General features: G+C 32.8%; 1 protein-coding gene across 1 annotated transcript; it reads left to right on the forward strand.

Annotated features, from left to right (window-relative positions):
- The first annotated feature begins 1,235 nt into the window (after nt 1–1,235).
- On the forward strand, nt 1,236–13,529 carry LOC115976974. Its single transcript, XM_031098575.1, has 15 exons — nt 1,236–1,453; nt 1,761–1,838; nt 3,045–3,094; nt 3,213–3,266; nt 3,854–3,906; nt 4,102–4,174; nt 4,303–4,364; nt 6,891–6,959; nt 7,195–7,300; nt 8,323–8,393; nt 8,670–8,770; nt 10,055–10,150; nt 11,728–11,795; nt 11,898–11,943; nt 13,333–13,529. The coding sequence occupies exons 1-15, from the start codon at nt 1,271–1,273 to the stop codon at nt 13,411–13,413; spliced, it is 1,191 nt and encodes a 396-aa protein (XP_030954435.1). The 5' UTR covers nt 1,236–1,270; the 3' UTR covers nt 13,414–13,529.
- Nucleotides 13,530–14,094: the final 565 nt, after the last annotated feature.

Genomic DNA, 14,094 nt, shown 5'->3' on the forward strand with positions numbered 1-14,094 from the left:
CCACCAACTACGACCCAAAAAAAAAAAAAAAAACAACAAGAATGCATTAGAAATTCGTCCCGTTAATATATGCTCTTAGCCATTTTGAAAAAAATTTATGAAAAATTAAAAAAGCTATTAAAACAGTAAAGTATTTTTTCTTTTTTTCATAAAAAATTTCTTAAAATAGTATTTTAATATATGCCCTAAGAGCACATATTAATATATTTCTTAAAAATATAGGAAATGAAATTTTTTATTAGGAAAATTTCATATTTTAATTACTATACTTTCACTCATTCCTCATTTTCAACTAATTAACACAGTATCATCAAAAAAAAAAAAAAAAAAAAGAACTAATTAACACAGAAAGTATCAATTTTTTTTTTCCTAACGGGGATGTACAAAGTTCTTTTACCATTTTTTTCTTGGTAAATGTGTTTTTCAGCACTTAGTTACCACACATATGACATAACTATTTGTGTGTATTTTCCCAATTAAATGTAGTTCTCATCTATTCCACGTACCAAATAATTGCATAAAAGATTCCTTTTTAGAATAAGTCTTGTGCCAACATGGACTCACCACCAATTACAACTTACCACGTGAGCGAGATGTGACATTTGTTGTGCCACTTTATGTGGTACAGGGCTTATTCTCATTTTTAAGGTAGCTCCACATTGCTCGTTGACATAAAATACACCGATGCAGTTTAATAATAGAAAAAAAAATATACATACATACATATATATATATATATCCGGATGCAGTGTTATATATATATATATATATATATATAAATATATATATATCCGGATGCAGTAAAACACTGAAACATGGATTAGGATTTTAGGACATTCTATATGGTTTCTCCTTATTATTGATTATAATAGGTTGAGAATTATAACCAATTATTATATATATATATATTAGAGAGTTTTAACATATGACGTCAGCTCCTAATGATAGGCCAATTAAGCTAGTTGAAACTCACAACTAATTACGAATTATATTGATAAGTAGTAGTATACTAAAATTACTAATAGTTTTTTTTTTTTTTTGGGTTAAAGGGATAATATATTAAAACACTAACCAACAACAGAAATTAGTCTGTTACAAGAAGTTGCTGCCCTGTCAAGAGCGAGCAAATTCACCACCACATCCGGTGGGAGATCAAAATAAATAGTTACCAATTTAATGCTATTTAAATAATTAAAATAAAAATATTTCCAAGTAGCTTTTTAAAACCTTTTTGCGTTTTGTTTAAAATTGTGACAGTCAAGCACATGACATGAGTTCCCACCTCTCAAGCTCCCTCCTCTATAAGAACCACCTGGTTCCCGCCGGTTTTCATTCTCCGTCACCGTCCAATCGCCACTTTTCCCGCCAGATTACGTGTCTGGAAATGTCGTGCTCTTCCCAAACCCCCTTCCCTACTCTCAAAACTGTCACCATATCATACACAGAGCTTAAGGTATGTATGTATTCTCTCTTGGGCACTGTTTGGCTCCCTCACTGTATAAACTATAAACCAACCAAAAATAGTGCTCATGCCTTAACTTAATACCTCTTGCTCTTTGTTATTCAAAATAAATAATAATAGTAATCAAACTCTCATGCTAATTTAGCCAAACAAGACTTGTTTGAATTGACCTTTTAGTCATGTCTTAAAGAGGGATTTAAATTGTTCTCTTTCATTTCTGCATATACATGTGTGTTTGTTTTAAATGGTGTAATTGAAAGAACTTTTGCAATTGATTTTTTTTTTTTTTTTTTTACAGAACAAGAGGGCTGACTTGTCGTTGAAGATTGAAGAAGGTTTCGGCCCCAGCGGGCTCGGAATTCTATCGATTACTGATGTAAGAAATGAATGGTTTCGCATTTAAGTTGCTTTGCTTATGTTAATATCTTGTTTTTCTCTTTTTTATACGCAGTTGTAGTGTACTGTTTATCATGGTGTTCGAGACACAATCAATTATAGTGTGTTGTTTTGGAGGGACAAACATGTTCGTTTGATCGTCTATTTTACGTGCAATGGAATTTTTTTTTTTGGGGAAGAAGGGGGGGTCACATAGTTAGTGGAAAACACTTTTTATATAGTGCATTGCTTTATAGGAATTGACATCCTAATGTGATTGGAAATTTGGTTCAAAATTAGCTAGTTGTGTGCTAGTTTGAAAGTTGCCTTTAGGGATCAACTTAAAGTGTAATTACTTATAATTCTATACATGATTTTGAGATAGCTTTGTTGAAATGGAGATGTTCATCCGTTTTCATAAGTGCGTGTCTCATTACAAAGGTTGGAGAACATAAGATGGGTGTCTTCTTTGGACTTAATTAAAATGAGATGAACAATGAAATGAGAAATTAAAGCATATATGATTGTCCTTATTAATTGGAGAACTTCTACGACATTGTGTCATTTGCTATTGCAATGTATGACTAATATATTTGGCTTTGTGATCCAATGAAAAACTTTTTATTATTCTCGGCATTACATTACTATTAGTTCATTGGAACAGTAGGTTTGGTCTGCAAGTCTAAGCTAAGCTTTTTCATTGGAACAGTTACATTGTATGACTAAACTTTTTCTGCAAGTCTAAGCTTGGACTTTGGACAATTACATTGGAACAGTAGGTTTGGTCTTAATTATTACCATGGATGGACCTATTTTCTGCTTTTTTTTTTTTGGTTGAAAATTTTACACTCTACTAGTCCAACTATAATGCCATTATGAACTAGGCCACATATATATAAATCTATAGTATCTGACCCTTGGGTTATGGTGAAAGCTTTCAGCTATCTGGAAAAATGTCTGGCTGTTGTTTTATGTTTTCAATTACACAATTGCTACAATTCTCTTTGTCTTAGCAATCAGAAGTTGCTCCAATTATGATTTATATTATAGTGTTAAGCTCGTGCTGGATCTCTTATTTGTTCCCCTAAAACTGTGTATCTTGAACCTATGCATTAAGTGCTAGATTATTCTATATAGAATTTAAGACTGCATAGTTTTTAGTATTATTTTGATTGTGTGTTTGAGTTTAACCTTTATTTCCCTGTAGGTTCCAGGGTTTCCTTCATTGCGTCGGAATCTTTTACGTCTTTCACCCAGGTATAAGCTTCAAGATATTCTGTTCATTTTGGGTGCTCTTAAATATGAGTGATTATAAATACATTTGAAACTATATTTTACTGCATTGGTGATAGGATTTTTCTTTATCTTTTCTCAGATTGGCCAGCCTGCCAGAAGAGGTAAAGAAGGAACTTGAAGATCCTCATAGCAGGTAACATATTTTGCTTCTTAAGTCTTCTTAACTCCAAAATTTCACTTCTACTCTTTGTTTCCTATCAAATCCTTTCTGCTCAGCGGCTTAAATTTGGTTGGTTTGAAAATAAATATAGTTGCTACTGTCACTCTGTGGTAATTCTACGCGTAGACAAAGAGGTTATTTTAACCTGTTACTTTTAAAATGTAAATTTTCTGGCTACTCTACAAATATAAAGATTGTTCTCATTCTCATTAATTGATTTTATTGATTCTAGAATTTATCATGGTTACTTACATTTTTCAAACATCCCAACTGAGGTCCTGATAGTTGTAAGTAACACTGTTATAATATTAAACACTTTTCTTAGGGATACTATCTGCAGATGTGTATTATTCTTGAATTAAGAATTACAATAAGAATTTTTTTACTTCTACAGCTAATTTATTTTGTTACTTTGGTTACCATGTTTCATTCCTTTTACTCTAATAATTATCGTATGCATCTGATATATGCATCCTCTCGCTCACAGTGTGGGCCCCACATGGCTGTGGGAGAGAGGATGCATGAGAAACATTCTCCTATTACTCATCATCCACTTGTAGGTACAACTTTGGATGGAGCCATGGGAAAGAGAAGCTTGAATCTGGGAAGCCTGGTAAAACTGACTACATCTTAAATTACAGAACACTATAAGAAGTTTATATTTATCTGTGAATGAAGTATGTAAATGAGATTCAGTATATGGCATATATGCTCTAATTATGTGTCACATTTCTCCGACCTTTTGATCCTTTTAATTGTTAGTTTTATTTGTGTAATTTATGTATATGTATATTTTTTTTTTGTGCAGATTTGTTGAAAGGCTCTTTTTATGCAAATCCAATATTAGATAGGCCTACTACGGAGGCATCTCTGATCCAAAGGTAAAAGCAGCTAAGATTATGTTTCATTATTTGTACTCCATTCTAGATCTGTTTGCATGCTTAAACATTGAGTATAAAAAACATGGTTATCTATCTGCCCAGATTTTCACCCACAATCTGTCTTGTAGGTATCCATCATACTGTGGGTCAAATATATGGCCTGATAGTGCGTTGCCAGAACTTGAAGTGGGTATGTGCTCAATGATATTTTTTTTCTTTGCAATTGTGATGCTAAAGTTTTTTTGATAGGTAAGCAGTGCAATTATACTAATCAGAGAAAAATATAAACTTTGAGTTTACGATGATGAACACAAGGGAACAAAGAAAAACACAATACAAGAATATGAAGTGACTGGTCTAAGAGAAACTAGGAACTCAAGAGTGGACAAACAATTAGAAGAACCCCCAACACCTTGACCTATCAAAAAGAGTGTGCTGGCACCCGATTTTAATTGATCCAAGGAGATTTCGGTGTCCTTAAACAAACAATGATTCCTCTCTTTCCAAACAATCCACATCAAACAACCCGTTGCCATGTTCCAAATATCCGAGCCATGCTTCCCAAACCAATTCCTCCAATAAACCAATAAAGTCACAATAGAACTTGGCATGACCCAATGAATCCTAGATATATAAAAAATATCCACCCACAAAGCATGGACAACATCACAATAAAGTAAAAGATGATCCACTAATTCCCCATTACTTCGACACATACAACACCAATTCACTAATGGCAATCCCCTCATAAGATTATCCAACTAAGGATTTGACCTAGAGTTGCTGTCCACATAAAGAACACAATTCTTTTAGGAACTTTAATAGTCCAAATACCATTCCAAGGAAATGAGAAATTAGCGGCACCCCGAATCTCCTAGTAAAAAGACCAAGTATCAAACTTGCCACTTTCTTTCAAACACCAATGCAACTTATCACTCCCCTCACCCCTTGAAACCCGAGAATAAATATGATCAAGAAAATAGAATACTGCCTCTAATTCCCAATGATGAAAATCTCCATGAAATCTCGAGTTCCAACTCCTATGATCCCCATCCACTTGGTGGCCCAAAATATCAAAGATAAAAGCTTCCTTATCACCTAAGCACTCAAAAAGATCAAGGTAAAGGAATTTAAGAGGAGTATTCCTAGATCACCATTCATACTAAAAATGAACACGGTTACCATCTCCAACTCCAAAAGCCAAATGTTAAGAAAATCTATTCCAACCTGCTCTTATACTACACCATAAGCCACACCCATGATCCCTTCTACTGACTTTAGTACTCCACCCCCCTGTCCTCCCCATATTTGGTGGCAATAACCCTCTGCCGTAAAAGAAATATTTCATGCCTAGACCTCCATAACCATTTTGCTAGCAATGCTTGATTAAAATACACAATCTTCCTAACCCCCAAACCACCCACCTCAATGGGTGAACAAACCTTGTCCCATGCCATCAAGGGGTATTTAAAACCCTTCTTTGAAGTCCCCCACAAGAAATTCCTCTGAATTCTTTCCAATCTATCAACCACAGATTTAGGGATGGTAAACAACAATAAATAGATTGGAAGGCTTGACAAAGTAATCTTCAACAAAGTGAGCCTACCTCCCTTTGATAAATGGGGTTGCTTCCAACCCAAAACTTTCTCTTCCATCTTCTCCAAAATGGGATTCCAAATAGAAGTTTCCTTAAATGAAGCACCCGAAGGCAAACCCAAATATTTCATTGGCAAATGACCCACCCTGCAAGGAAGAATACTAGCTAAATCATTCAAATTACTCACCTCCCTAATAGGAACAATTTCACTTTTCCCCACATTAAACTTCAATCCAGTAATTGCTTGGAAACATCTCAGAGCCATCCTAATGTAAAACAATTGTTCCTTGAAAAAATTGCAAAATAAGACAGTGTCATCAGCAAAAAGAAGTTGTGAAATACTCACTCCTGAGTTATTGAGCCCCACATGAAAGCCACATATTAAACCACCCACGTCAGTTTTCTTCAAAATTATTCTGCATGTATGGTGGACTGGTGGTTGTATTTTCTGATGTTGTTTGACAATTCATATGATACGTAAATGTAAAACTTTTGAGGATCCTCTGAACTACAGTTGTTGCGAGCTAATGTTGCCCACAAGTAGGCACTTATCCACCTAATGATACAATATGCATTATCATGATGCTACAACCATCTGAGTCATTTTGGCACCAAAAGACTGTCATATATTGTCCTCAGTCATATATTTGTTAGTAAATCATTGTAATATTGTCCATGCTTTGTCCACTGGTTTTTCTGGAGTAGTCAGTTTATGGTTTTCCTTGTGTTAAAATTCATGCATGTTCTTATTGAGTACTACTTTTTTATTTGACTAAGTAAAAGCTGGTGTTTGTAGAAGATACTGGTCCCTGAAGGTGTCACTCTAAAAAGGTTTCTCATAAAAATTCATATTTTTAATGTTTATCCATGCTAAACTTTATGAATAAACAGTTTGCAACTATTTTTTATTTCACGTGCATGTTTTCTTCTTTCTTGTTTTACTTGTTTTTATATCTTCTCTCTGTTTTAGAAAGTTAATGTGTTTTATGCACTTATTGATCCTTTGGCAGATCATCATAGGTTGAGGTAGTGATTCATGATGCATGGTTTTTGTAAACTCTTAGTTTCCCTGAATATTGCATGATTATATGATTGATAATCATCTATCTTCATTTGTAGCCTTCAAAGCTCTTGGAAAGCTGATCTTTGATGTTGGGTTGATTCTGGCATATCACTGCGACCGATACGGTATGCTTTTCTACACATAAACAGAAAGTTATTTTTTGGCCATGCTAGGCACTGACTTGAAACATCATTCAGCGCTACCCAAGCACATTGCCAACTGTAGCTTTCTTGTTGCTCTTGCCTTTTTTTTTTTTTCCTCTCCAGTTAAACTATTTTGAACTATAATATGTGGTGGTTGTTCTGTATAAAGTGGTGTGATCTATAGTGACCTGTTCAATTTTTTATGATACTTGATTAGTATCTAAAGGGGTGAATATGCATGAGGATGAAGGCCTTGAAAAGATACTTCTTCGTTCTCGGTGCCATAAAGGGCGTCTGCTTTATTATTTTCCAGCACAAGAGAGGTGATTTTATTTAATCTTTCTCATCTATTCCCCCCCCCCCCCCCCCCAAACATAGCAGGTTAACTTAATGGGCCAAAGAGATCCTTATAATTTTGTAGTCACCATTTTCTGTCAGGCTTGTTAGCATTTTGATCAATTATGTGGCTACATCAAGAAGGATAAAGAAATTAACATGTTTGAAATTAGGAAATACATATACTCAAACTTCCTTAAGTTATCTCCCGGCTGTACAATTTCTTATAAACTGTGTAATGTACACATCTTCTAGAAATTAGCATGCGCTTCTTTCTGGTGGAAGCTCTAGCAAGATACTACAGCAGGGCCCGCGTATGGTATCTTAGTTTTGTGAAGTTCTTAAACTGAGATACCAAAAAAAAAAAAAAAAAACTATAATGTGATAGTGCATACTGTGCATATGTTGAAGTGAATGTCAATATCTTGACGGGCAAGATCATTGAAGGTAGTGAAAGGCTAACATTTGGCCTAAGAAATTGGTCATGTAATTAGCGAAAACTTTCCTTCTAAATTGTTGTTCACTTAGCTGTTATTTTTTTTCTCTAGCTCCTTTAAGTTTTATGGGTCTTTTAAGTGATTCATATTCAGCTATATGATGGAGTTTTTGGTTTCAATCTCGCTCAGGAAATTCCAAGTATAAGACTAATTTTTTTTTCTTTTTTTTGTGGGCTTAATGTTGAGTTGATGAGACAGCAATCATATTTGGGCAATTGGATGGAAAATAATGCATATTTAGAATTAGTGTTAGTTCCATAGTTTTTTTTTTTTTTTTTTTAAATAATAAAAAATAAAATAACCCCAAAGACGACTTTCAGATCTAGTTTTGGTCCTTTTGGACATAAATCTTATACTGAAAAAAAATTATAATACACTAGGCATGGCTTTTTTTTTTAATATATAATAAATAGTGCTTGATAATATCTGTTAAAAAAATTTACTTATAAATGGTGGGAATTGTTAAAATGTGTTTCTAAGATAGAATAGTTGGTTTTTGCTTCAACTTGCAGTAATTGTACCCAAGATGGTGACTCCATTTCATCCTGGTGCGGGTGGCATACAGACCATGCTTCACTGACAGGTGATTGATTTTCTGGTCATCCACTTAAATCATTTCTTTCTTACTGTGGCTTATGAGCTGCACTGCTCATTAATTTGTTATTTGCACAAGACATATAATTGTGTAGTGCATTTGTACTACATCTCTCCTGTTTCCAATATGTTTGTTTAACATGAACATAATAATAAAATCTCTTCATTATATTGATGGCATAAAAGATATTATTTTCTTAGAACACCTATACTAGAGTAGTTATTCTTTCATTATGTCTAATTTCTGCTTCAATTTAATATGTAGGTCTGACCTGTGGCATGTTTATGAAAGATGGTGTAGAATTACCTTGCCCTGGTAGTGCTGCCGGACTTTATATTAAAACACGAACTGACCAAATTGTCAAAGTATGAAATTCCAGTAATGCAAGAGACAACCAATGATGACAAATGTTTATCATTGCTTGTTTCAAATTTCTATTACATTTATTCTAGGAGTTGTAGCTTTCCTTTTATTTGAAATTATACTGATCAATATCGCTGGATGGCATGTATCTTCACTTGATCTTTCAAAGATGTAGAAATTTAGGGTAAATTGGTTAAAATTTTCTTAAAGTATCAGTGCATCATAAAATGTCATTGAGTGCTATAACGAAAACATACATTCTGAACAAATACATGAAACATAGGCAGTGAAGCCACTTAGTACAACTTGAAAATTTCTGTGTAGATAATGTGGATAGTTTAGACATTTCAGAGTGAAATTGATGCAAGGAGCACCAAAGTCAAAAGAGTATTTATTATTGATTTTAATTTGGAAGCATGCGTGGATGGTGCATGTATGCTTAGCTGAAATTGTTGAATTGTTTTTCAAAGCAAGATCGATCTGTGGCAATTTTGCCTCAGCATTTCCCTATTTATGTAATCCCTGAACCCTATAAAACTAGGGCTCTTGTAATGGTGAAATTAGTATGATTTTGAACAAGGATTTTATGAGTAGAGAATGACCTCCTATTTTGTTTGGTGGTGATGCCTAAGGTTTGCAAGCAGATTCTAGGTGGTGAAGCTTAAATTTGTGCTGTTTATCCTTTTGTTACTCTTTAATCTCTATTCTCCTATATGTCCTGCATCAGAAATTCCCTAGGTCTCAAGAAACCTGTTATCCTGAAGTGATTTGGAATACAAAGAACCGTAAGGAGTTAAAAAAGTGATGAAAACATGAGCTGGAGTGCACAATCAACATAAGTTATATTTCATTTTCAAATGTTGCTCCTCCATTGACCTTGAGGCAAGGATGAAGAGACTTGACTTTAAAAGCATATGAATGTGGAGAAGATAAAATGCATCAGAAAATAGAGAAAATGCCCCATAATGAATCACAAAAGCAAAATTGAGATAAATTCTCTTCATTCAACCATGAAATCTGCCTAACATACAGCATATAGTGAGTTTGTGCAGTTTGGGAGTAATCAAATTCAGTGAGAACTCTTTTCAGGATGGTTCATTAAACTTCTTTTTCCTTACCTTTCTCTGCTTGAATCTGAAATTTTTAACTTTGCCTTATATGTATTACCACTAGATGATGAATGCTTCATAAGCGTGGAAACTTGAATAACTTACAACTATTATGCTTTATAGGACTGGATATGGATATGGTTATTTATAGTAACTTGGGTTCTTTTTATGTATTAGGCTGTATTTGGAGAAGATGACATAGCATACCAAATTGGTGAAACTACTGAAATACTTTCAAGAGGTTATCTTTGTGCAACACCTCATTGTGTTCAGGTACTTTCTGTCATTGCATTATCGTATGTGTTGGAAAGATTTCAGTATAACTTAGTTATATACATGAGTATGTACATGCACATGCTGGTGTATATCTTACTGTATGCTTCTATATTTTTCCAAACTTTTAAGCTTCAGAAATTGAGTCTAAATGTAACAACTCCAAATATGCAAAACGGTGTTATTTTTGTGGAATCTGAGACATGAAAATGGGATTTGTTGAATCACTTTTGAAAGAAAATCATGAAAATTTTCTATTTCCTTCCTGTACTTTGAGGTTCTCTCATTTCTCTAAATATGATAGTAAAATGTTATCATGATGATGTATTGATGTACGTATGTCTGCGTAATGCACAGCTCTCTTGCTTGTGTCTGGTTTCTGTTGATATTGTACACATCAATATAAGGAGGGTGGTCCTATCATACTGTTGGTGGAGCATGGTTGCTTCTTTAACTTGAACAAGTTTCCAGTTTACTTGAAACTAGTCGCTAACTCATGCTATGCACGGGAACTTACCTATTTGTGAGGTTGACTAAAATAATTTTATAAAATCTTAAATTGATTAAGAAACTACACCATTGCATGATTTGCTCTTGTATGACTTTAATTTGTGTTACAATTTGATGAAGAAGGCATTGCTTGAACGTGCAATGGCTTACAAAAAATTTGTTAGACAATTTTATATGCTGCAAAAATATAACTCAAAAATTCAGATATGAAAACTTCTGAAAGACCAAAAAATATTAAAAAATTAGATGATTCACTGCTTAAAAATTATTGAAAATATATATATATATATATATATGACTAAACAATAGAGAAATATAAGAAAAAGATGGGTTACATTTTAAAGAATAATTTCAATTATTGCAAGCTTTTTTATCTTGTAAAAAACGGTTAAAGAGAGTTTGGTGGTTCATGTATGAGAATTATTTTTAAAAAAATACATGAAAATCCATAAAATAAAAATTGGGATTTGCATTTCTTTTATAGTGTTCATGATTAACCTCGTAAATTTGGAAATAAATTATCAACGTTTGAGTTTGAGTTTAAATTGGACTTGTTAGAGAGATAGAGTTTCACTCCTTATTAAGTTTTGATTAAACAAAAATAATTTTGTTTAAAAAAAATGATAATGATGAGTTTGAGTTTAAGTTGGACTTGTTAGAGAGATAAAGTGTTACTCCTTTTTAAGTTGGGACTAAACAAAAATAATTTTATTTAAATAAAATGATAATTTTATTTAAATATTGTGCTGACGTAGAAAATTGTGAGAGTTTCAGAGATTTCGGTTTTATATGTATATATATATAGAGAGAGAGATAATAGCAGAACCATTTTCTACCATAGGTGTAGGAGTTTGGATACAATAATAGGTGGTGATTAGCATGGCGTGGAGCTGAATTCAGTTACATGTTGTGTTCATTAGGTTTGAGGACCAAATATCTTGCACCATTCTTTTAGACCAATGCACAATTATGTTGAAGTTGTGGAAAATGTCCTGTTTATTGTTTCTGTTTAATTCCTTTTGTCAAATTGTCCAATAAAAATATGTCTTGTCAATTATTGCTATTAGGCACCTAAAGGACAGAAGGCTTCTGGTATCGACCGATCAACATTTGCATTATTCATGCAACCAGACTGGTATATTTATTAATAAATCAAAAAAATTGACTAACCTGACTTATGCCACAATTATTGAACCCTGACCAAAATATGTGAATCATGTTAAATCTTGTTTTGTAGGGATGAAAGTCTTAATTTTCCTGAGGAGGTGCATATTCATAAAGAGGTATGTATTTTCAATACTAATCCCTTAATAATTGGCATCTAGGGTTAGAGACTTCAGGGTGTGTAAAAAAATCTATTGGCAGTTACCAGTTGATGATTATCTAGGTAGGAATTGAAGAATTTAATAGAAATTAGTTTTGTCCTGAAGTTTTATATCATGAAATAACATAGATGAAAATAGTATATAATAAGGATATTAATGCAAGGAGCATAAAGTTCATTTTATTTTAATTAGTTTTATTTAATTTTAGAAGTCGATTGTATTTTTAATAATGTTCCCTTGGATTTTTATTTTAGGTTTTCTTAGTTAATTAGGTTATTAATTTTTATTTTTTTTAATTTCCTAGTGTTAATGTTGTTTCCGTAATTCAATAATTGAGCTTTGGCCTAAAGTCAGTTAGGATTAGAGTTATGTCTGAGTATTCTATATGAGTGTTCTATTGCGCTCCAAGGGGGACAAATTTTTTTTTTTCTTTTTTTTTTTTTGATAGGTAAGAAAAATTGTATTAAGAAAAACTACTTCATTAAAAAAAATGGACAAGTTTATGATAAATAAGATTTCTATTGGGATTTTCTGATGCCTTTATGCCAATTACAGGCAATCCTAAGTACTGGTTTCTAGGTTGTCTATCCATGCTTGGCGCTGATTTCTATATATTGTATTCTTGTTGATTGATTCTCAAATACCCTTTGAGAATTTGTGCAGCATCAAATATATTTGGTGATTAATTTAAGATGTGCCCATTGCTCAGTATTGTTTCAGACTTTCATTACTATCTCAGGGACTTGGCTAACTTTTACTTCAGCCATCAAATTTTTTTTACTAGGTTTTTGATACCATTCCTGCAGCATAAAAGGTTCTGTATGGACTATTTTAGTAATATTTAACTAGAATATGGATAACTGCAAATTGACCCTAATCTTAACTCATGATTGAATTTTGACCCTGATAGAATATATTTCAGTATCAAATTATCATGTGCTTGCCTCTGATCTAATTTCCTAAATCCTGTTCCTGGAAATTAGAAATTAATTGCTAGAATCTCAAATTTCCTAAATCAGATTCCTGGAACATAGAAAGTAATTGCTAGTCTCAATCTTTGGGTGTCAGTCAACTTGGTATAATTTTGGGCGGGGTTACCTAGATTTTGCTTAACCTCTGATGAAAAGATTTGAGGCATGCTTTGATTTGAGTTCACCATGAGATAACTAATTACCTGTTTGTCCAGATGCCACTTCCTTGATTATATGACTTTATAGTTACTATAAAAGCACTATCATCAGTTGGGTGGACTATTTTCTTATGCGATTTGGATTCAAGATGACTTATTAATATTGTGGTCATTTATTTAATTTCTTCTTCTCTTTTTTTTTTTTTTTTCCCTTTCAGCTGATATCATCTAGTGGTGCTCTTACTTTTGGAGAGTATACTGAGAAGCTCCTTGATAAATATTACCACTCGAAAACATAAGGGGTTGTATATTTTGCCTGAATTGTGTTCATTCATGAATAAATTATTCTCTCATACTAGGGATAACTATATAACGGTTCATAATATATGGAATTAACTTTTCCATTTGCAAAAAATTATTTCTTTCTGAGGAAGATTTATAGTTTTTCTGTCCATTATTTGATATAAAATCAGTTTACTATGAGTGATTTGACCATTGGTCAAGATTTTAATGACTTTTTTCGGGACAGAATCTATGAAATTATTGGTAGATCTTATCTGATAGACTACTTTAAGACTGTGATGCCAATTGCCAAAACAAAAGGAGTTGCAGTTTTTCACAGTTCAAACAAATACAAGATCTTAAATCTTTGTATGTCCCTTCACCCGTGCTTTGCTTTGTTGATGATTGATTGAAGAAAAATGAATTATATAATTTTTTTTTCTCGGTTAGTGAAATGAATAGATTTGTTTTAGTGACAACAAAATCAACAAAATGATTAGCAACGATAATGTAATATAATGAGGATTAGGGGGGGCCTCAAATCCTTTGATGTTCACTTTATCTTGCCTATGAGTCTATGACGAACAAAAGTTCTTTTTTTTTTCTTTTTTTTTATGGGAACAAAAGTTCTTTTAGTATTCTTTCTTATGGTCAATGAAAAACCCAAATTCTTTCGGTGTGAATTAATATAAAATAAT

The sequence above is a fragment of the Quercus lobata genome, chromosome 2 (assembly GCF_001633185.2).
Source record: "Quercus lobata isolate SW786 chromosome 2, ValleyOak3.0 Primary Assembly, whole genome shotgun sequence".
Lineage (NCBI taxonomy): Eukaryota > Viridiplantae > Streptophyta > Magnoliopsida > Fagales > Fagaceae > Quercus > Quercus lobata.